Source organism: Pelophylax lessonae (assembly GCF_965119305.1).
Source record: "Pelophylax lessonae genome assembly, chromosome: 6".
Lineage (NCBI taxonomy): Eukaryota > Metazoa > Chordata > Amphibia > Anura > Ranidae > Pelophylax > Pelophylax lessonae.
Window position 1 is genome coordinate 13,760,394 of NC_138773.1, and position 25,339 is coordinate 13,785,732.

The window sequence follows — 25,339 nt, forward strand, 5'->3', positions numbered from 1 at the left end:
GCAACACTGTTGTCAGCAGTGGACACATTAAAAAAGCTCACACTGTGGAGCCTTGTGCTGGCGTCCTGGGAGCACCAGATGTGACTGTACATGGTTGACGGCTCGCTCCTGATACATTAGCAGTCTGCTGCTTTGTCCCTCCTGTGCAATGTAAGTTCTGCCTTCTTCTCTTCCCTATCTGCTGGTCCATCTCTCCCTCTGAACTCCCCTCCTCTTCCTCTCTTGTGGACGCCCACGTGACGTCCATAGACACGTCATCATCGACGTCACCTTCCCCACCACTAACATTCGAGAACTCGGGGTAGGCAGCAACAGCGGGGACCAACCTCCTTTGGCTGATCTGGGTACTGTTGTCAGACTGCTGGGTGGCGGCTGTTGCTACCTCCTCTTCCTGATCCGATGCCAAGAATGGCTGCGCATCGCAAATGTCTTGTGATGGATCAGGAAATAATTCCAGTGACTCAAGCAGAGGGTATATGGAGGTGTTGGTGGTGGTGTCTTTGGGGGTGCACACAGCAGAGAGTGAAGAGGGTGCAGATAGAGAGGATGAGGAGGGTGCAGAAGAGGAAGGCTGAGTGAGCCACTCAACCAAGTCTGGTGCATCCTTTGAGGTAATCGAACGCACCTTCTGAAACTTCACACTTTGGCTCCGGCCTACTGCTCCTGCCCTACCTCTACCACCCCTACGTAAGGGCCTGCCTCTTCCTCTGCCTGTCATTTTTTAAATTACCCTGCGACAAAGTCTCTAGAGAAGCGCAGTATATGTGTAAGAAGGTATATAGCACCTCGCTTCAATCTGTGGTATTGGGGGGCCGCTGGTTTATCACACCAGTTATACAAAAAATTGGCCAATAACTGTTTTCACTGTGTGCAGCACAGTTAACGCAGCAAAAGAGCCAATATTTTTACAGGACACAAATACACTTATAAAAGTATACTGTTAGATAACACCCCGCTTCAATATGTGGTATTGGGGGGCCACTGGTCTATCACACCAGTTATACAAAAAATTGGCCAGTGAGTTTGGCACTGTGTGTATCACAGTTAACGCAGCAAAAGAGGCAAAATTTTTGCAGGACTAAAATACACTGTTACAAAAGTATATTGTTAGATAACACCCCGCTTCAATCTGTTGTTTAGGAGGGCCACTGGTCTATCACACCAGTTATAATACTTTTTTTAAAAGTGCTTTTGTCACTCTTTGTAGTTGTAGTATCGCTGCAGAAACCCTCACTACACCAGTCACAATGCTGCACAGTGCACAATACAAATCCACTAGAATATGCTTTCTATATTAGAAAGTATATTATAAGTGTATTACACCCCTATATAGTGCACTGCACACCAAAGAATAGTACACATATACCAAATACCAGTCCTTGAAAGGACTTTTGTGGTCCTATAACAGAGCGATCTGTGTCACTGACAGTCTGTCCCTGCTCCCCACAGCAAACCTCTGATTACACTGACAAAAGAGACAATATAGATATAGTACACCTATACCAAATACCAGTCCTTAAAAGGACTTTTGTGGACCTATAACTGAGCGATCTGTGTCACTGACAGTTTGTCCCTGCTGCACACAGCAAACCTCTCATTACACTGACAAAAAGCAGAATGTAAAATGGCAGCCAGCTCAGGTCTATTTATGAGGTAGGGGGTATGTCCATGTGCTGAAATGTCTCAATTGGCTGTCCCGTTCCACCTGATGGATGTGTCATGGGTCAAAGTTCTCACGCAAAGTTCGCCGCAAACCGCCTGCCGGGCGAACCGCAAGGCCATCTCTGCCTAAGACCACTTTCCTCTTGCTTCAGGAGGAGAGACAAGCCGTCAGCCTCCTCCTGGGACCATGATTCAAAGGCGCCCTGTCACATTTCCTCCTGGCTTTTATGAGCAATCCCAGGATGCACTGCAAGAGTGGCCACCCACTGAGACTCCCACAAAAACGGATGTGTCACTGGCTCGGTTTCCTCCACTGTCCAACAAGCTCCCTTATTGGATACAGTGGGGACACTCCCTTAGACCTAGTGAATCACACCTGGAAACATTTGACAGGCAAACTAACAGATCAGGCTCCCCTGATAAGCAGAAGGAGCAATAGATGCTTTTACCTAGCACCTACCTAGGAGGGTGTTACATATGGTTAAAGTCTACCTTAGCTCCACCATTCGCACCTTACAAAAACTCATTATTGGTGCTTTTATTAAATCATTGGCATTATTGATCAATTTTTTTCTATATTTGTTGTCTTGAACAGTTGATGATAGCCAAGAAAACCCAAGGAGGATAAAGGAGCGGAACACGTGCAGAGAATGCATCCGCATGTATTTCAAGAACCGCAAATGTTTTGTGTTTGACCTTCCTTCTGGGAATAACGAGATTCTTCAGAGGATGGACGAGGTGTCAGAAGATAAGCTAAAACCAGAATTTGTGACCCAGACTCGGGAATTCTGTGAATATGTTTACAAAAACGCTGAAGTAAAATATTTGGATCACATTCACCCGGTGACTGGGAATAGTATGTATATCTACCATAACTTGCTTCATAGCAACTCTTATGACCTTAATCTTATGTAAATTGCCACCTGGACTGTAGAGTAGGCAGCTCCATGTGTGTTCAGACAGCTTCAGTTTTCTTCCAACTATGGAACCCAAGAACCTGAAAAGTTTTGTTATGCACATTATGACTAGAGCTTGGATGGCTTACCCCTGGTCAAGTTTCAACCTTCTATACCTCATCCTTGTCCGCTAAAAGAGTTGCCAGTCTTACTGACCAATAGGGAGGAATGAAGAAGGGAAAGCAGTAGGCTGAAGTCTTACTTTCTTAGCTCTGCTTGAGGTAGGTGGAATGGAGTTGTGGTGCTCATAAATAAAGATGAGTTTGTTAGCAGCCATCTCTGGGTGCTGTGATGTCCATATGGCAGTTCAATAGTTCTGCTCATCAACCGATATAAAACATAGAGGTTATTTTACAACAGGACATTGGCTTTTTAGACCTTGGAGAATGAAAGCCCTTTAATTTGTCTTCTTTTTTAGTGCTGGGGCAGCTAGTGTATAAGTACACAGAAGATATCACTTCATCCAATGTTATGTGTATGGAGGATGCAGTGATGAGTATCTCTAAGACGGAGAATGAAGCGGCTGTCCGGGAGGCAACTGAGCACTATGAGAAGATGATGAGAGAGCGAGGACAATTCCCCACAGAGACACCGGAGGAGTTTATAGAGCTGAGCTATAAGGTTGAGGAAGAAGCTCTTCAGATATTCATGAAAAGATCTTTCAAGGATTCTGAACTCAACTTCCAAAAACGTTATATGGTGGGTCTTTTAAATATAAGCATGTTTATCATATTGTACATGTGAAAGCTTAAAGATCAGCAAACGTTTTAAAAGAAAATGCTCTGCATCAGTCTGGTGCCAGTGAGGGGATACCTCATTGAGAACACTCTAGGTTAAAAAGAATTATAGAGCTTCTCCACCCCCTTGAGGCTAGTTCATTGGTTTGGAAGGATTACATGGTTGCCACTGGTCTAGGAGAAAAAGTAGGACAACAAGTCAGTCATCAAGATAATACATCGCACTTTGTACAAACAAACAGTGATAGAGGCAGGTAAAATGGGAATCTGTCAATCCCAACATATCCAGATTTATGGAAATGTATAATAAACTCACCCACAGGAGATAAGAAAGATACCAAGGTGGTAGTAAATTAAACAGATTAACATCCATTAAATTATCTATTAGGGACATTGGAAAATATCTCTTCTGGCCTCTTTTTGACCTTTTGGGCTGGCACCCATAGAGCAATCCACTTGCAATGTTTTAACGTATAGGCTGGTTTGTTCATATTCTTACCATTAACCAATACTCTTCTGAGGAAGTGAATGTTGTTCAAAAAACGCGTAGAGAAGGGATCCTCAAATCCCATGAGGCATTGTAAAACTATGATATTCACAGACATGACTAGGCATGATGGGAATTGTAGTTCCTGAACAACTGGAGGGCCATAGTTTGAGGACCCCTGGCGTAGAGAGTTGCTACATTTGTAGGAAAGAGTTATGTAATATATAAAGTCTGAACATGTTATAAGCATGTATAATATCAACTATGTGATAAATGATATACCGTGTTATACCTTATATGCTATAAGTGCCGGTTCACACTATTACAACCTCGCGGTCCATTGAGTAGTACAGGACCGGTTCTAATAGGAGCGACACAAGTCGCTCCGACTTAGAAATAGGGTCCTGTACTACTTCGGGGCGACCTGGAGCGACTTGCATAGACATTCATTTTATGAAGTCCGTGCAAGTCGTGCCGAAGTCGGAGCAACGTAGTGTGAACCGGCACTTAAAGTCCCCATTAAAGTGTTTGTAAATAGATTTGACATAATGCCCCCATCATTTTAGCATGCACCAATATAACATGTTTTTAATCTTTTATCTGTTGCAAGATTGTGAAAGAATAACCTGCTGTCCTATAGTCCTAGCAAAGGAATATCCTACTGTCCCTAATACAGTCTATCCCCTGCCACGAGCCTGCAGATAATGACTGCTGCTCTAGTAACAACTATCTAAGTGGAGATTTTCCCTTACATGTTTTTTTTTTTTTTAAACAATTTTTGTATTTTTATTATTGATTAATCCACATTCACAACACCCAACTATGTAACCTCCCAACAGGAGAACATACAGAAGAAAAAACAAGAATTATTGGCGATAGATAGGAAGGCATCCCATCAGTACTGTGAGCAGCTGATTACAAAACATTCTACAGACTTGGATGAAGAACTAAGCGCAGGTCTGTATTGTACATCGGGTGGATACTCCAAGTTTCAGGACGCTATGAAGGAGATAGAAAAGAGATACAATGAGGAACCAAGAAAAGGTGTGCAGGTGGGTGCCGTGATACTGTAACACGACATGTGACATTTTCACTTAATCACGCAGATTAACTTAAAGTATCTATTGTCTAGTTCTACTTCCATTTAAAAAAATGATGTGGACTTTACGACCTAATTGTGGCAGAACATGCATTAGGCCAACTTCGCTTGCTTCCAAATATGCCATAATGAAGCAATGCAACCATAGGGCCAATACATGGATAAACAACCTAGAGGTCTAAGGGACCCCTTTACCATTTTACGTAACCTCTTGCAGACTGTTTAACACATATGTGAGGCAGAGAGTGCGCTCACCGCATGCTCCCAGCACACTAACCCAGCTGTCACAAGCATCTCCCAGTTCCCATTTAGTGGGAGGGGGTCCCAATCATGTGACTGCTGTGACAACCACAGTGGTCACATGATCAGAAACTCCATTCTGAAAGCCCTAAATGGCCAGAAAGAGGTGACTGCAAGGGTTATAATACGCCTGTGCCCATACTATGAACTGTAAAGTTTTTACATTCATCAAGGGGTTGTAAAGTCAGAAGGTTTTTTTATCTTAATGCATTCTATGCATTAAGATAAAAAGCATTCTATGTGCAGAAGACCCCCTAATACTTACCTGGCCCCATCTCTATCCAGCAATGTCCATGAGTGTCTCAGCTGTCCGAGACTCTCCCTCCTGATTGGCTGAGACACAGCAGTGGCGTCAGTAGATCCTGCTGCCGTCAATGAAAGTCAGTTTGCCAATGAGGAGAGAGAGGGGCGGGGCCAAACTACAGCTCCGTGCCTGAATGAATACACGGAGCTCTGACTCACCTCAGGTGCACCCATAGCAAGCTGCTTGCTGTGGGGGTACTCAAATGGAGGGAAGGGGCCAGAAGTGCCGATAGGGACCAGAGAAGAGGAGGACCTAGGCTACTCTGTGCAAAACCAACTGCACAGAGCAGGTACGAATGACATGTTGGTTATTTTTATTGAAAAAAAAAGGAGGCTTTACAATCACTTAAACCACTTCCCGCCTGCCCTAAAAATGACGGCGGGAATGTGGTTGTGTTATCCTGACCGGACGTCATATGACGGCGGCAGGATAACAAAGCTCTGGGCGCCCCCCGGGGGCGTGCAGAGCGGCGATCGGTGATGCGAGGTGTCAGTCTGACACCCTGCATCTCCGATCTCGGTAAAGAGCCTCTGACGGAGGCTCTTTACCATGTGATCAGCCGTGTCCAATCACGGCTGGTCACATAGTAAATAGGAACAGCCGTTGATCGGCTTTCCTTAGTTCGTGCCTGACAGGCAAGAGTAAAGGAGCGCCGATCTGCGGCTCCCCTGACAGGGGGGGGGGGGTCGGCACTGGTAATCAGATCATTGATTACCAGTGCAGACCCTCGGGGGGGGGGGGGATGCCACTAGATCCACCAGGGATGCCCACTATGACCCCAGGGATGCCCACTATGGCCACCAGGGATGGCAATCAGGGCTCAGGGAGCCCCCCATTGCCCTCCCCATCAGTGCTGCCCACCAGTGCCCTCCCTGTCAGTGCTGCCCACAAGTGCCCATCATTGCCATCCTTTAGTGTCGCCCACCAGTGCCCATTATTGCCCACCAGTGCCGCCTATCAGTGCCCATTAGTGCCCATCAGTGCCGCCCGTCAGTGCCGATCAGTGCTGCCCATCAGTGACCATCAGTGCCCACCAGTGCCGCCTATCAGTGCCCATTAGTGCCCATCAGTGCCACCTATCAGTGCCCATCAATGCCGCCTATCAGTGCTTAGCAGTGCCGCCTATCAGTGCCCACCAATGCTGCATATCTGTGCTACCTATCAGTGCCACATATCAGTGCCTATCAGTGCCACATATCAGTGCCGCCTATCAGTTCTGCCTATCAGTGCCACCCCATCAGTGCCACCCCATCAGTGCCTCCTCATCAGTTTGGACCGCAAAATCGCATGACAAGTCGTTTTACATTATTTTCAATGAGCCCCATTCATATTAGTGCGTTTTGAAGTCGCACCGACTTCAAAGTAGTTCCTGCACTACTTTGCCACGATTTGATTGCGTTTTGAGCCATAGCCATAGCTTTCAAAATCGCGGCAAAATCGCGCCGCAAAATCGCAGTAAAATCACGTCACATAAGTGTGAAAGGGGCCTAACAAGCATCAAAAGACCTTTTAAAAGAGAAGTTTGGGTTTATAAAAAATAAACATTTATACTCACCTAGGCGGATGAAGCATCAATCTGATGCTGCATCTGTCCCCTGCCAGCTCTGCAGTGACTTGAACGATCAAACACCACTGATCTCTTAGTTCTCCCCTCCTCTCTGAGAAGAGAGCCAGTGACTATCAATCTCTGGCTCTCTGCTCTGCCCCTCCAGTGCTCACTGGAGTGCTATGCTGTTGAGGTGGCAGTAACAGCTGGCTCAAGCTCTCAGCAACTCGCTGAGAAGCTGAGCCAGCTGCCAGTCCAGGCATCTGGGTGAATCCAGTCTGTAAAGTTGGGATCGATCCGGAGCCTGGACCGATTGAGTGATGTCAGCCAACAGCAGGCTTTAGCAGTAGGGCTAAAGTAGGTAAGTAGGGCCAAAAAATGTTCTCCATACTTCTCCTTTAAAAAGTGCTTTATTTTCAGTATCTCTGGTGTAAACTTTGAAGATGAATTGTCCGAAGTACCTACAGCTACAGAGGTGAATGTTGGCCTGTTTTAAATGCTTTTATTGATTGCTGAACATAACTACACTTTAAAGGTAGTAGTTTATGCAGGATATTCCAACCTGCAAAAGTCACGTGTTTAATATAATGGTACCTCTAGCAAAGCAATTCATTCGTGAATTAGTGATCGCTAATGAAAATGTGTCGTTCTTTCAACCCTTCAACCTAATTAACTTCCTTATTGTGTTGATTTATGGCAGGCATATGTTGTTCTTCAGCAGTTTATAAAGTCAAAAGAAACCCTTAGAATTTCCATCATGAAAGCCGACCAGACTCTGACCGAGCAGCAGAAGGATGCTGAAAGTAAGACCATTCTAATATATACAGTATATACTGTACATATATTATTGCATTTTCATTTTTCTTAATATTTATATTTATAATTTGTCTATGTAGTTAACTATACTAAATCTGAATAAGGGCCAGTTCACACCATAATGTGGTGAAGGGAAAGGTGCATTCCGTGAGCGTTTCCTGCACCATGGTCGAAATGCACTGCCTTTGCGATAACAATGCCAATACATTGTTAATGGCACCCAAAACACAGATCACAAATGCAGCTTGTTTGCAGGCACCAGATGATACCACAGCAACATGCGATTTGCCGCAGCATGTTTTTCAAAAGTAGTGCATGCAATATTTGTGCAATATGGTGCTCTTTGCAACTCTGGGCCTGGGCTCACTACCAGTATCTCCAGTCCAGACCAAAGACCCTAAAGAATATTGACCATCATATTTGTAGCACTCTCCTAGATAGGTGCTAGGTTAGGTAATTTTAGTTATTTATCTCTCTTGTAATCAGTGGAGCTGCTTGTGATTGCTTTGGTCTGGTCTACTCTGAGTTTCACAGGCTATGAGTGCTTCCCCCGCCTTATGGGTTCTGGAAAGTAGTGGGCTGGGAGAGTCAGATCTACAGTATAAACATTTATGTGGTCCCAGCTAATCACTGTGGAAGGGTACCCAGTAGGAGGTTGGGAGGCAGCATAAATAGCTTGAGGCCTGAAGCAAAGTGGTTCTTGTCCAGGAGGAGAAGATCCCAGCCTGAGGGCAGTCCGGATTCATTTCTGCTTTGCTCGTCGAAGTCCCAGCTATGCTAGCTGGGGACAAAAAGAACAAAAAAGGGCGCACCGACCTAGCGCATTATCCTCAATAAAAGGCTTTATTTAAATAACATAAAAAATGGCTACTCACAGACGTAGATAAAAGTAAAGCATATCAAGCTGGATTGCTCGAAAGTCCGTGTTTTAGTCCATATGGTTGTCCATGATGAGATGACTGACGCGTTTCGAGGCCTAGCCTCTTCCTCAGAGCCCTGGGGAACCTACCCTACTGAACTTTGCTGGAGCGGACCGAGGGATTTCCTTTTGGGGATCTGGTCATTCACAGGAGCAATGCTGGGCTGATATTGGAAGGAGACCTCCAACTATTCAGAGAAATTTAAATGACAGACCGGTGTGTGAGATCCCAGTGACTATGTGTTGCTGCCATCCCTCAAAGTCAGCTTTTACTCAAAAGTGGACATTGCTTATGGTGTCCCTGTGTAGCACAGACCATAATTTTCTGCTGCAAGGACTATGCTTGTAATCTTAAAGAGCTAGACAGGTGTCCTCAAGTTACTAATCAACATTACTGGGGTATCCCTCTGTTACCCTACACCAGGCATGTCCAACCTGCGGCCCGAGGGCCGCATGCGGCCCAGAACCTCAGGCAATGCGGCCCACTGCCCCCTGACATTTTTTTTTTTGCTGGGGAGGAAGGAAGTCCGGTCGGGGGCACGGCCACAGCAGCTTCCAACTAACGGTAGGCAGAGGCTGCTGTAGAGGAGAGGGGAGGGAAGCATGTGCAGTTTTTCTGACTCATACCACCATGACCACTTCGAATCACTGAAGTGGCCATGGTGGTTAGAGTGTTCCTTTATTATCTCTCAGGAGAAGTAAACCTCTGTATTCTGATTCCATTTCATTTGATCATTCTTTAGTTGTGTTAAATTAGTGCGGGGGGCGCGGCGGCGCGCGAAGGGCTCGGCGGCATTTTATTACTTGTATATCTTAACTATAGTATATATTTAATATGCAGCCCGAGAAAATTTCTCTACACTCAATGTGGCCCAGAGAAGTCAAAAGGTTGGACACCCATGCCCTACACCCACCCAAGTTCAATTTTTCAATAAAGCATCAAAAAAGGATACTCCCAGACTAATCATGGAGCAGGAAGATTGACTGAGACTGTGTGCCTAGCTGCTAGTGCACTTATTGGGGAAGGAACCGTTGGACCAAACCAGCAGCAGGGGAGGACTGGGCCAGGGGGCTGGGGGGAAATTTCCCCCTGGGCCACTCTGATGCCCCGTAAAAAGGCTGCACCGCTTCTGCTACAGACATGTCTAAAGGATTCCTGGTGAAGAGAAGTAAAAAGTACCTGCCGCTGACCTTCTGAGTGTGGGTTGGAAACAAGGACAGAGCGCAGGCCCATCCCCCCAGCATGGATGGTGTAAACTGTGTCTGAGCAGAGACTGGCTTATTGCCCCACTGGAGACTCTCCTCCCCCCAGCCAGCCCCAACCAAGGTGTCCCAGCACCCCCCACCTGCTGGCCAGGTCGGGAACCAGATGTCAGCCGGTGAGTAGAGAGCATCGGGAGCAGAGCTTCAGCCTGGAATGATGGTCAGGAGGAGAACAGGAAGAGGGAGAGTTGGAGCGGGGCCGAGTCACTGCACCGTGGGCCTTTGGTTTCTACTTGCCCCCTGGGCCCTGGGCTGAAAATTGCCAGTCTGCCCCTGACCAGCAGGCCCTTTAGATAGTGAGTACTGCGTACACTACATATTTACAAGTTTGTTGCCTAACTACTGGGACTAAAAACAATCAACAGAAACAGGCAGATAATACCATTCAAGGACACCCCAGAGCACAACAAACACATAAAATGATTGGTATGATCAACCTTTCATTTTACTCAAATTAAGGCTTTAATTATAGATGCATTTACATATACTGTATATTTTGTGCCATATTGAGGCCATACACTATATGTATCACAATCCGAGGCAATCAACTGCTTTCTCCTTCTATCCAACAACAGGCAAATCAAATACCAAAGTTGTGGAGTTGGAGAAAAAATTAAGTGAACTGAAAATGGCACTAGAGAACAAACTTGGTGAAGATGAGAAGAGAACTGCTGAGAGGAACTTGAAGATGTTGCTGGAGAAGATGGAGATGGAGAACCTGAGGCTCCAGGAGAAATTGTTATCTGTAATGGAGACCAAGAGAAGTGTAAGTGTTAGGTAAAATGCGGGGACTGCTGGAGGTGGAGGAATCTCTCTGCTACTACATGAAGGGATGAGAATTATAACTGGCACTGTCTCTCATTTAGGATGATGAACTTTCTTTGCAGCCTTGGTGTGGGAATTAAATTATGATTTCCTTTTCTACTCACGGTCACTGAATGTATTGGGGAAATGTGAACCTCAAATAAAGAAAGGTGCGGTTTAACCTTAAAATACGCAGGGGGTTCTTCACTGTCAGAGCGGTAAGGATGTGGAATTCTCTTCCACAAGCAGTGGTATCAGCAGGGAGCATTGATAGTTTCAAAAAACTATTAGATGGGCACCTTAAAGATCACAACATACAGGGGCATACAATGTACAACATACAGGGGTATACAATGTGCAACATACAGGGGTATACAATGTACAACATTGAATGAGGTGATGAAGATGAGGACATTAGATGTCCAATGGAGGCTGCAGAATAACAATTTATGTACAATTTATAAATGTGATCAGGCATATGGTGGGAGTGACTTGTAAAGTGTTTAGAAGGCCTTTCATTTGGTGCACCTGTAGGCAGGTGCAGTCTGTATTCTCCACTGCAGGTGGTGCTCCACAGCAGCAGCAATGCAGATGGGAGGGGAAGTTGAGGCAAATTGGGTTTCTCTATGACTTCCTTGGTCACACAGGTCAGTGATCCCATCGGGTGCTCTTGTCCCATGTGATCCTAGTGGCCATCTTGGGTCAGGCAGAGTCTATTTAAGACTCTGAACCCTGATTTTGGCATGCTTTATGCTAGTGGCTAGGGTAGGGACGGGTTCCCTATCTGTCAGGGACAGTGTTAGAAATAGGGAAAGGTTCCTGTTGAGTAGGTAGAGAGAAGGGACTATGTATACCTTGTCAGAAGGCTTCCTCTTTGGGTTGGACTGGCCAGGCTGCACTCCACTTCTCGTGGCAGATGCTGCTGTCATCCCTGGATCTTAAGACAACAGTTGTAAGTGACACCAGATGGGAGGGGTTTCCTGTCCGGCCTGTTTATAGAATTGAACTACTAGTATAATACATCATTCTTTACAAACCAGAAGTCTGTGTGCTTACCGCCTGCTACACCACACTAAACCTACCAAACACACAATTATTTGCATCATTATTATAGTGACAGTGCATATTTTTAGCACTGATTACTGTAGTAATGTCACTGGTCCCCCCAAAAGTGTCAAAAATGTCAGTTAGGGGTCTGATCTGTCCGCTGCAATGTAGCAGTCCCACTAAAAATCGCAGATCACTGCCATTACTAGTAAAAAATAAATAAATAAATAAAAATGACAGAAATCTTTCCCCTAGTTTGTAGACGCGATAACTTTTGTGCAAACCAATCAAAATACACTTATTGGGATTTCTTTTTTTTACCAAAAATATGTAGCAGAATACAAATTGGCCTAAAATGATGAAAAAAATTAGATTTTTACTTTTTTATTTGGTAATGTTATATAGCAGAAAGTGAAAAATACTGTTTTTTTTTTTTTTTTCAAAATTGTCTATAGTGCTTAATCAAAAAACTGCAGAGGTGATCAAATACCAGCAAAAGAAAGCTCTATTTGTGGGGAAAAAAGGACATTGATTTTATTTGGGTACAGCGTTGCACGTATAAAGTGTAATGTGTAATTGTCCGTTAAAGTAACGCAGTGCCGAATCACAAAAAAATGGCCTGATCATTAAGGGAGCAAATCCTTCCGGTCCAGAGGTGGTTAACCACTTAAGCCCCGGAGGATTTGGCTGCTAAAAGACCAGGGGGTATTTTGTGATTCGGCACTGCGTGACTTTAACGGACAATTTCGCGGTTGTGCGACGCTGTACCTAAACGAATTTGACGTCCTTTTTTCCCCACAAACAGAGCTTTCTTTTGGTGGTATTTGATCACCTGTGCGATTTTTTGATCATGCGCTATAAACAAAAAAAGAGCGTCAATTTTGCAAAAATAACAATATTTTTCACATTTTTTTATATGTAAAAATCAAAATTTTTTAACATTTTCGGCCAATTTGTTTAATGCTACATATGCTTGGTAAAAAAAATCGCAAAAAGCGTATTTGTATTGGTTTGCGCAAAAGTTATCGCGTTTACTAACAAAGGGAAAGATTTTTGTCATTTTTGTTGTTTTTTTTTTTTAACGCGTAATGGCGGCGATCTGCAATTTTCTTGCGGTACTGCGACATTGCGGCGGACAGATCGGAACCTTGACTGACATTTTTGACACTTTTGGGGTTACCAGTGACATTTATACAGTAATCAGTGCTATAAATATGCACTGTTACTGTAAAAATACACTGGTAGTGAAGGGGTTAACTTTATTTGAGAGGGAGGGGCTGTGTGTGTCCCTAGGGGCGTGATTCTTACTGTGATTGGCTGTGGCTTGAGCTGTAGGAACATTGATCAACGGTCCTACATAGTAGAACCGTGTGATCAGTGTTTCTACACCAGGGAGAATGACAGGTGGCTTGTTTACATTAGCCGCCTGACTTTTTCCCTCTCCACCCGACGATCGCCGAGTGACCGGCAGACATCGGGTCCGCCGGTCACACGCGCGGGGGGGTCCGTGATCGAGCGTGAGCGCGCCTCCGGCGGCACGCGCTCGCTCCCCAGAGCCTCACAGGCTAGCGACGTAGATCGACGTCACTCTGCCTGTGAGGGGCTGACTGCCGCAGTAAATATACTGTGAGCAGTCGGCAAGCGGTTAAAGTGTATATTTAAAAAAAAAAAAAAAACTGCATTTGCAAAACATGAACATAAGAACTGACCACCAAATATAGGAATTGGTACATGACATCCAGATTTGAAATTTCGGCATTTTGCACTCCCACAGCTTTTAGTGAATCTTTAAATCCTTAGACCTGAACTAAAACAGAAAATGTAATGAGCTAATATACATATAGGATTAATAAGTGCTGTGCTATATATAAACCATGACATAAAGTGACTATTGTATCAAAATGCCAAAATTAAAACTAAATATCAAACTAAATATTGTAATATATCAAACAAATTAAATTAAATATCACCACCTACACAGTATATATAAGTAAACAAAGTGAGACAAAGTCCATATAAAACATCAGTGAAAAGAAGTCTCTATAGATGTTGTACCGGATCAACTGGCACCCTGATTGGGTATCTCCATTGACAGATGCTCCTAGTGCTTCCCGAGGGCTCCAAGAACTCCACCAGACACCATAACCACCTCAGACCCCACCAACCGCCTCAGCTTGGTTGGGGTCTCACCGTCTCCTACCCACCCTGGACCTACGACAAGGCTCCAGGTTCCAGTGGGTGAACCTCTCTTTCCCCAGAGAGTGAAGAGTGAACAGGAACAATCTCTTATAAGAGCTTAGTGATTATCCAAGGGAGTATGAAGAGCATAGCAATCCCTTTTTAGCAGATTCCCAGAATAAGAGACAGGACTCTAGATTGAGGGTGAAGAAGAACTCAAACTGTTTATTCAAACACATGCACAAAGAGATATACACTGTGGGACAATCCCCGCTCCCCCTTAGCAGCCAATCCACATACACATATACATCCCATAATAAGTGTATCTTAAGGCAGACAATAGAACAATGGAATACAGGCACTTACCAATAACAAACCCCACCCCATCTCAACGTCTATAAGACGCTCCTGCAATATTCTAGCAATCCGAAAAGTCAAAGCATTCATCTTCATACATTTCCTGAGAGATATTGCTGACAAATATTATCCCATATTATTGTCCCATCTGAAGCCATCCAAACCATTTTCTCAGCATCCCCCAAGTATCTGTCCCTCACTCCCAGTGATGGTGAACACCATCACAGATGATAAAGCACTTTAACCACCTCTGGACCGCAAGATTTTCCCCCTTCCTGACCAGGCCATATTTTGCAATTCGGCACTGCATTAATTTAACGGACAATTGCGTGGTCGTGCGATGCTGTACTTCAAAAAATTTCCTTTTTTTCCCCACAAATAGAGCTTTCTTTTGGTGGTATGTGCGATTTTAATTTTTTTGCTCTATAAACAAAAAAATTGCGCCAATTCTAAAACACAATAAAAAAACAATATTTTTCACTTTCTGCTATATAACATCCCCCCCCCCCCCCAAAAAAAAAATAATAATAAAAATCACCATTTTTTAACACTTTAGGCCAATTTGTTTTCTGCTATATATTTTTGGTAAAATAAAAATCGCAATAAGCGGATTTTGATTGGTTTGCGCAAAAGTTATCGCGTCTACTAACTAGGGGAAAGATTTATGTCATTTTTTTTTTTTTTTACTAGTAATGGCGGCGATCTGCGATTTTTTGCGGTACTGCAACATTGCGGTGGACAGATCGGACCCCTAGCTGACATTTTTGGGGGGTACCAGTGACATTACTACAGTAATCAGTGTTAAAAATATGCACTGTTACTATAATAATGACACTGACAGGGAAGGGGTTAACGCTGTGGGTGATCAAGGGGTTAAATGTGTACCTAGGGGCATGTTTCTAACTGTATGGGGGTGGGGCTTGTGAAATGATCACAGAGACCTGTGTTCCTATAGAGAAGGATCACAGGAGCTCTGTGATCATTTCAGAGAGAAGAACGGTCAGCTGTGTTACCAACAGCTGACCGTTCTTCTCTCTCGGCGGGGAACGATCGGGGGTATGAGGCGGCAATCAGAGCTCCTGTGCATCGGAGTCCCCGCTGCCAAGTGGGGGCAGGAGTGTCGGCGGCGGCACACGCTCGCCCCCTAGCTGCAGGCGCGCGACCGACGTTGGCCTTCGCTCAGGAGGGCCGCTCTGCTGCAGTAAATCAGCGACGGGCGGTCCTGAAGCGGTAAGTAAGTAAATTGGACTCCAATACTGATAGAAGAAAATCCTTGTGGATCCAAATAAGAAATCACCCTGGCGTGTAAGCCACCACCAATATAGAGGTTTAAAAGCACTTACCAGATAAAGTGGACTCAAATGCTATCAACATTGAGTCAGATGGGCATCAGGAGAATGAGCTCTCCCACACTTATTATTGTATTGCAGGTCCAACATTTGATCCCACATCAATCTCGGTATGACTTATCGCTCATAGAGATAAAAAAAATATCCTGCGTAATGTAAAACCCTTTAAGTACTGTTTATTAAAAAAAGGAATATTGAACCTATATCAAGCAGGAGTTAGGTAGGCATATCATGATAAAATCCAGTAAAAACTTGGTGTTGGAATGCAGTAGTTAAATGAGCATCAACCCGACATGTTTCGTCTCAACAGACATCATCTGGGGTCTATTGAGATGAAACATGTCGGGTTTTGTCTGGTGTGTAAGCTGCCACCGATATAGAGGTTTAAATGCGCTTACCAGATAAAGTGGACTCAAATGCTATCAACATTGAGTCAGATGGGCATCAGGAGAATGAGCTCTCCCACACTTATTATTGTATGGCAGGTCCAACATTTGATCCCACATCAATCTCGCTATGACTTATCACTCATGGAAATAAAAAAATTCTCCACATAGTATAAAACCCTTTAAGTACTGTTTATTAAAAAAAGGAATATTGCACCTATATCAAGCAGAAGTTAGGCAGGCATATAATCATAAAATCCAGTAAAAACTCGGTGTTGGAACGTAGTAGTTAGATGAGCATCAACCCGACATGTTTCGTCTCAACAGACATCATCTGGAATCTACTGAGAGGAAACATGTCGGGTTGATGCTCATCTAACTACTGCATTCCAACACTGAGTTTTTACTGGATTTTATGATGATATGCCTGCTTAACTCCTGCTTGATGTACGTGCAATATTCCTTTTTTAATAAATAGCACTTAAAGGGTTTTACACTATGTGGAGAGTTTTTTTTTTTTTTTTTTTTGTATTTTGTGGTGCTTGCAGCTGCTCACTTTAGAGGTTAATAGTGCAGCATATTTTAAAGATTATTACTATTATGTTGTAACTCTTGCATTGCTGTCATTTATACAGGAAGAGAACTCGCTCGCCTTGCAGGGTTTTTATGAATCAGCCAGAATGTATAAAGAGCAGATAGATGACTTGAGAACAGAAGTGAACGAACTGAAGAAGCCCAATTGGGTCACCACTGTAGCTGGGGCTTTCAAGTCAGTTGCACAAAGTGTTTTACCCAAGGTGGTTTCCTTTGGTTCCAACTTGATCTCGGGAATAGGAGCCTTCTTTAGGAAAAAATGAGTCTACATGTTGTGTACCACCAAGGGGAGATCTGTTTTCTGAGTTATCATGCTTTGTTGGCCTCCCTCCATCCTTCTTTCTCTTTTGCTGAATGTTTATATTGTAGCGCCTGCAGCTGAATAAAGGCAGTTTCCATTATCTGATGCTCCAGCATGATCTATACCAGTGGTCTCCAAACTAAAGCCTGTAGGCCAGATCTGACCAGCTACCAGAGTTATCCTGCTCGAGGTTGGGGTTAGTGGCAAATTTTCAATGTGGACAAATTGAGGATTTAGGTTTGCCGGGGCTGCCTATGGGGAACAAAATGTAAGGGTGGACTCTGATGGGGATCCTGATATAAAGGGGGACTCTGATGGAAATCCTGATGTAAGGGGAACTTTTAAAGGCACCCTGATGTAAAGGGGGCATCTGATTGGACCTGGAGGGGGCTTTCATGTAAGGGGGGACTGTCATCGGACCCTGATGTAAGGGGGTGACTCTGATAGGGGACCTGATGTAGGGGCAGCTTTGATGAGGACCCTGATGTAAAGAGGTACCCTGATAGGGACCCTGATAAAAAAGGGAGACTTTAATGGTAGCCCTGATGTAAAGGGGGCTCTGATAGAGACCCTGAGGTGGGGCAAACTCTGATGGGGACCCTCATGTAATGGAGGACTCTGATAGGTACCCTGATATAAGTTTGGACTCCGATGGGGACCGTGATGAAAGGGGGATTCTGGTGGGGATCCTGATGTAAGGGGAGTTCTAATGGGGGCCCTGATGTAATGGAGGACCCTGATAGGAACCCTGATGTAATTTGGACTCTGATAGGGACCCTGTTGTAATTTGGACTCTAATAGGGACCCTGATGTATGGAGGGGGGGACTCTCATTGGGACCTTGATGTAAGGAGTGACTCTGATAGGGACCCTAATTTAAGTGTGACTTTGATGGGTTGCCCTGATGTAAAGGGAGGCTCTGATAGGGTCACTGATCTAATGGGGGGACTGTGAGAGGGAACCTGATATAAGGGGGCTCTGGTAGATGTAAAGGGGGTTTTATTTATTTATAAAACTGATTATTTTGGCCCGTACATATTCATACAACATACTAAGTGGAATTCTCATTGAAAAGTTTGGAGACCCCTGATCTATACTAAGAGCCCAACACTTAGTAGATTGCTGGCATACAGACTGTATGTAAGAAGTAATGTAGAGTATAAGTTTGCAATGGCACTGAACAGTTTTATGATGTGTATAATAAAATTTCTATGGAACATATTCTGGCTTCCTGTGTCTTTTATAGAGATAACATTGTTGACCAACAACCATCTGCCAATCCTTTTTTGTCTCTCTTTTTTTTTTTTTTCTTTAATTGCTAAGGGTGGTCTCCTACTACTGTAAACCTACATTGGGCTGTCATTTAGAATGATCAGCAACACAACACACACAGCGGTGCATGCGTTACTGTGCACCATGTTTTCCTTGACTTTACAGCACATTCCAGTGACATGTAGATGTGAATAGGCTCCTATTGTTGCAGTAAAGCCCCACTCTGGGGCAACAAAATAAAAAAAAATTAGCTGTATATATTCCATGTGCAGAAAAAAAAGTGTTTACAAAGCATTACTTTCATGTCCTTTAGAAAGCAGCCACAACCTGAGTAGTCTGTCCCCTGCCAGCATGACCCTCTGCTGAGTCAGAACCATGGGTGTAGCTACAGGGGTCACAATCCCGACCCCATCCAATGCTCCGGGGGGGGGGGGGATCACTTTATCTCCCCTCTTCTACACCTGGATAGAAGAGGCAGCAGATGCAGCATATGGAGTAATTGATCCCCTCCATTTTCTTCTTGCAGCCCCTGAAAGCCTGCTTCTCCTCCTCTCCCTCCCTCAGGCATTCTGCAGCTCCAAGAAAAAAATAAAGGGGATCAGTTTCTCCATGTGAAACAAAAAATGAAAGTGGGAACTGTTACACAAAATTAGTAATCATCAGTGATCCTCTCCATTCCTGTGAGCATGCTAAAAAAATAGCAAATTGAAAATATTCTCCCCACAATCATATACAATGTACTAAAAATACCATAAATAACACACTAAGTGCCGGTTCACACTGGGGCGACCATAGGGAAGCTGCGGACCCGTTCTAATAGGAGCGACACAAGTCGCTCCGACCTAGAAAAAGGGTCCGGAGCTTCTTTGGGGCGACCAGGAGGCGACCGCCATAGACTTCAATGTTATGAAGTCCGTGGCGGCCGCTCCGAGGTCGCGGCGCGCTGCTCGCACCGCGATCTCGGAGGTCGCCCCTGCAAGTAGCGTCGCGGTAATGTGAACCGGCGCTTAACAAGAAATGTTTTCTTATAAACACACATGTGCCAGTGGTTTGTGTGCCAAAATAATATCTAAATTATGTATATATGTGAACAATAAACATAAAATATATTATATCACAAATATCTATATTAGTAAAACCGATTAACCAAATCAATACCGTTCACTTTCACCCTCTTCCTTCTCAGACCAATTTTCAGCTTTCATTGCTCTTGCATTTTGAATGACAATTACTTAGCCCTGCTACACTGTACCCAAATTACATTTTTATAATTTTGTTCATACAAATAGAGCTTTCTTTTGAAGGTATTTATTCACCACTGGGTTTTTTATTTTTTGCTATCTAAGTAAATATTTTGAAAAAAAAACAATATTTTCTACTTTCTGTTTCAAACGAAATCCAATAAAATCAAATGTCATCATAAATTTAGGCCAGAATGTATTCTGCTACATGTCTTTGGTAAAAAAATAAAAATAAAAAAAAATCCTGATTAGTGTATGATAATCGGTTTGTGTGAAAGGTATAGAGTCTACAAGCTAGGTTACGTATCATTGAAAATTGATCAATCCTGATGTACTGACTAAATATCTCATTTCTTGAGGCTCTGAAATGTCAGGACAGTACAAATACCCCCCAAATTACCCCTTTTTGTAAAGAGGACAGTCCAAGGTATTTAGTAAGAGGCATAGTGAGTTTTTTTAAGTTATTTTTTGCCCACAATAGTTTGGGTAATGAAGATTTTTTATTTCCACAAAATTATCATATTAGCAAGTTTTTTCTTACACATGGCATAGATAAACTTGCAATTACACCCCAAAATACATTCTGCTATTCCTCCTGAGTATGGCGATACCACATGTGTGAGACTTTTCCACAGCCTGGCCACATACAGAGGCCCAACATCCAAGTAGCACCGTCAGGCGTTCTAAAGGCATAAATTACACATTTTATTTCCTGATTACTTATCATATTTTTGAAGACCCTGGTGCACCAGGACAATGGAATTACCCACAAAATGACCCCATTTTGTAAAGAAAACACCCCAATGTATTTTTTACGAGGCATAATGAGTCTTTTGAGCATATTATTTGTAACGGACCGTTTCAGCAGACAAGGGGTTAAAATCCGTTTAACCGATATGCCCCTTTCTGAGAGACAGGCACAGCTACTTGCAGGACACCAAACTCCCGAACTGGATACAAAATAGCACTCCAACCTGGAACCTCACGAATAGCTGCTAGCAGACGAACAGGAAAAGCATACATCAGCTTACACTCCTAGCAATCAGTCTCCAACAGCATACAGCGAATCTCCCCCAAGAACGAGACAAAAGCTCCGAGTTGAGGGTAAAACAGGAACAACATCAACATTTATTGGAAGAACACAGCACACTTATATACAGAAATTGGAACATCCTTCCCCCAACAACCGCTTTCCCATTGGTCAATTGTAAAGTGGTTGCAGTTCCCAATAAGGTCCTCTCCAGCCCATGCAAATGAGGACTTGAAAATGAGTCAACAGGGATTGGTCAGATAGCTTTGACCAATGCAAGGAGACAGAAGCCCCAGGGGGCAATCAATGTAAACTATAGTCAGACACAGAACAATGGTTCCCTAATGAGCCCTCAATACACATTACTCTGAGTGTCAATACCTCCCTTAGCAGACAACAGGTGAGGTCATTAGCACACCTGACAATAGGTGTATGGAGAGCCACCTCAGACAGCCTGTCTCCTCAGAACTTCCTGTAATGACCATATTAGGAGTTGACTTCCTGCTCAGAGAGCTCATAGCAAATGGGAACACAAATCTTCATATTACAAGGGAGACATTTTTCCTGAATATGACTGTCCCATTTGTAGTAGTCCAAACCATATTTTCAGTGTTCAACACCCTCCTGGTCACCCTGCATTCACCAAATCCATACGAATTAGAACCAGGGGCTGTTTGTTTGGTAGATAGAATCAACCGAACGGCTGTGCAGAAAGGGAGAAATAAATCCTTCTGCACTGCAAAATTAACCCTTTAGCTGCCGGTCCATAATCCAAAGGCAGCAGGCGGGCAACCAGGCTCCTCCAATGCAATGTGGCGAGGTTGGTCTCGTCACATTATTTTTTCCACAAGTTATAGGAAAATGTGGAAAGAAAATGAAAACATTTTTTATTACAAAAAGTTGTCAATTTATAAGATATTTCTAACACATAGCATGTACATAGCAAAAATGACACCCCAAAATACATTCTCCTGAGTATGGCGATACCACATATGTGGGACTTTTACACAGCCTGGCCACATACAGAGGCCCAACATCCAAGTAGCACCGTCAGGTGTTCTAAAGGCTTAAATTACACATTTAATTTCTGAGTACCCATCCCATTTTTGAAGACCCTGTGACAGATGTTGATCACTGGAATGTGGCAGATGTTTGCTGGGACAGATGTGGCAGATCACGGACAGATGTGGCAGATAATCATAGACAGATGTGGCAGATGATCATAGACAAATGTGGCAGCTGATCACGGACAGATGTGATAGATGATCACCGACAGCTGTGGCAGATGATTACAGACAGGTGTGGCGGATGATTACAGACAGGTGTGCCAGATGATCACGGACAGATGCCGCAAATGATCACGGACAGCTGCGGCAGATGATCACGGACATATGCACTAGATCAGTGGTTCTCAACTCCGGTCCTCGGGACCCACTAACAGGCCAGATTTTAAGTATTACCCTGAGGAGATGCAGACTAGAATACTGCAATCACTGAGCAGCAAATGAGATCACCTGTGATGTAATTTAGTTATCTTGCAAACCTGGCCTGTTGGTGGGTCCCGAGGACCGGAATTGAGAACCACTGCACTAGATGATCATGGACAGATGTGCCAGATGTTCATTGTAACAGATTTTTTTACTGGGGACAAATCTGCAACAGGTGTTTTCACTGTGTGGGGGACACTATGTTGGGGACACTAGCTGGGTCATCAGTGAGTAAAAAGCAGTAAAACGGCTCAATACTCACTGATCCCCGTCTGGCACCACAGATCTACTCTTCTTCTCACTGTGTGAGGAGAAGCAGAGCCGATCGCCAATACAACGGCTATATTGACATTACATGATGTCTGTGATTGGACACAGTAATCATGTGATCAGGAGGGCCAATCACGGAGCCCTCCTGCTGAGCGGTGTTGCATTGTGTCCGGGGGGACACTGGCACACCGAGATCGCGCTGGTGTGCTTGCATGCGGCTGCACGATCTCCTTCCTTTTAAAGGACGTTCAGGAATGTCCACTCAGAAGGAGGAAGCTCCCACCTGGCCATATATTTGCATTGGTCTGGGGGGTAGGAGGTAAATTTGTGAGTAATAATCCAGTATATAGAATGACAGTGCAAAAAAGAAAAAAATAGTGATGTTATCTAGATCCATGTATCAATATCCGTTCAAAATACGTACTTTTTCCAAATAAAAAGTGCTCCACCACGTGCAGAAAATATAATGCACTCACCAGAGCCCCTAGGCCCCAGTGACCATATGTTAAATTACAGATGTATCTTATTTTGCCATAGATACGCCTTCCCAATATGGTGAATAATGCAGATATAACAGCTTCCTGCCCTCAGATATAGGATGTCAATAGGAATGGAAGACAAATAACAAATTCAAAGTGTAACACCGTTTATTAAAACCCGTCAGATAAAAAACAACTCCGCAGTAGTTGCCCTTACATTAAAAAGTGCCCCAACCGGTACCAGCTCTATGAGCATATAAATACCCTAAGACCACTGTGGGATGTATTGGGAACTCCCTCTCTCCTGCACCAGACTGCAGCTCCTCAGCTGGCATGCGTTCCACCACTCCCGGAAGTGACGTCCAATGGTAATCCACAGAAGCTGGAGGCAGCAACCAGTGCCATCTTAAGAGCATTAAAGGGCCCCGGGCAATGCAGTGCACTGGGGCCCCGCCTACACAATCACCCAGGAGAATAAAAATGCAAATTATTGATAAGGTGATATTTATTGGTACAGCAGGGTCAGGCTAATGACAGCTTCCAAGTTCGGCGGCTGGGTCCGGTGAACACACACAGGGACGAGAGTCAGACTCGACTGTCCTGTGTGTGCCTGTTCCCGTGGAGGCGGACAGGCATTCCTGCAGTTGTGGGCTCCCCCTCCATGGCCCAAGTGGCCTGGCAGCAGTGCTGGGCCGACAGGCACTTGCCACCTGCTAAGTTCAGCGGCAGTGCTAAGTTCAGCGGCAGGATGCACACATGAATCAGGACTAATGCTTGGCTGGGGCTGGGTCACTGGGCAGGTGGGGCCCCCCAGGGAGGTGGGACCCCTGGGCAACTGCCCAGCGTGCCCATTCGGTAAGATGGCCCTGGCAGCAACCTGAGCTCTATGCATTTTGCCAGATAGGCATCAAGGATTTCCTGATGAAGCCTATCTGGTGAAATGCATAGAGATTGGGTTTTAACAAGGTTTTTTGAGAGTTTTAATAAACGCCAGCTGAGGAGCTGCGGTCTGGTGTGGGAGAGAGTGAGTTCTTGTCATAACTGCATTATTCATCATATTGGGAAGGTGTATCTATGGCATAATAACATACATCTGTCATTTAATGTGATATGGTCCCTGGAGCCTAGGGGCTCTGATGGATGCATTATATTTTCTGCACGTGATGGCAGGGCCGCTGTTAGAAATCATGGGACCCTGTACAGTCTTCCTAATGGGGCCCCCATCCCCAAATTCCCACCCACACATCGGCACCCCCAGTCTACTGCTGCCCCGGCCTAGTCTTTATGGGTTAGTTCCCACTACTGCTCTCTGAAGAGTGATCTGCACCTGGATTGCTCTACAGAGAACATTTGGCAGGTAGTAAGGTGTTGCATCCCCTCCTCACCGACCACTTAGAACCCCTGATACGAGTTAAACAGGATTGTGCTCAGCAGGAAAAATGGTGGGTGGTGACAGTGGGGATCATTTTTTGCTGCACAGAAAACAGTGTTTATGGCATACATCCTCCCCTGACTTTGCATCATAAGGGCTCTTTCATACTGAGCCACTACGCTCAGCAGGGGATCCATGAGTGGAGTGCTAGTAAAAATGCAGCTCAGCCACGTCTCCCCCCCCCCCCCTAACACAAGTGTAAACTAGAATATCCTGCTAATGATGTTCCTTGTTATAATGATCTCACAGCCAGTGCCATCTTAAGAGCATTAACTGCTTGCCGACTGCTCACAGTATATTTACTGCGGCAGTCAGCCCCTCACAGGCAGAGTGACGTAGATCTACGTCGCTAGCCTGTGAGGGTTTCAGGAGTGAGCACGCGCCGCCGGAGGCACGCTCCCGCGCGGTCACGGACCCCCCCGCGCGTGTGACCGGCGGACCCGATCGTCTGTCGGTCACTCACGATCGTCGGTGGAGAGGGAGAAAGGCAGGCGGCTGATGTAAACAAGCCGCCTGTCATTCTCCCCTGTGTATGAATGATGATCATACGGTTCTACTATGTAGAACCGTTGATCACTGTTCATACATGTCAAGCCACAGCCAATCACAGTTAGAAGCACGCCCCTAGGGACACACACAGCCCCTCCCTCTCAAAAAAAGTTAACCCCTTCACTGCCAGTGTAATTTTACAGTAACAGTGCATATTTATAGCACTGATTACTGTAGAAATGTCACTGGTAAACCAAAAAGTGTCAAAAATGTCAGTCAAGGGTCCGATCTGTCCGCCGCAATGTCGCAGTCCCGCAAAAAAAATCGCAGATCGCCGCCATTACGTGTTAAAAAAAAAAACAACAAAAATGACAAAAATCTTTCCCTTTGTTAGTAAACGCGATAACTTTTGCGCAAACCAATCAAAATACGCTTTTTGCGATTTTTTTTTACCAAACATATGTAGCAGAAAACAAATTGGTCGAAAATGTTAAAAAATTTTGATTTTTACATTTTTTTGGGGGGGAATTTCATA

The 25,339-nt window shown here is 44.5% G+C and overlaps 1 protein-coding gene across 1 annotated transcript in view; it reads left to right on the forward strand.

The window, feature by feature from the left end:
* The window catches only part of LOC309558417 (uncharacterized protein), a gene marked incomplete at its 5' end in the record, with an annotated part of 112,158 nt that overhangs the window by 41,817 nt on the left and 45,002 nt on the right, over positions 1-25,339 (forward strand). The window contains 6 exons of the mRNA XM_082261491.1: positions 2,258-2,518; positions 3,037-3,317; positions 4,682-4,894; positions 7,792-7,894; positions 10,665-10,855; positions 16,846-17,007. Of these exons, the coding sequence (XP_082117617.1) occupies positions 2,258-2,518; positions 3,037-3,317; positions 4,682-4,894; positions 7,792-7,894; positions 10,665-10,855; positions 16,846-17,007 (1,211 nt within the window). The remainder of the gene's footprint in view (positions 1-2,257; positions 2,519-3,036; positions 3,318-4,681; positions 4,895-7,791; positions 7,895-10,664; positions 10,856-16,845; positions 17,008-25,339) is intronic.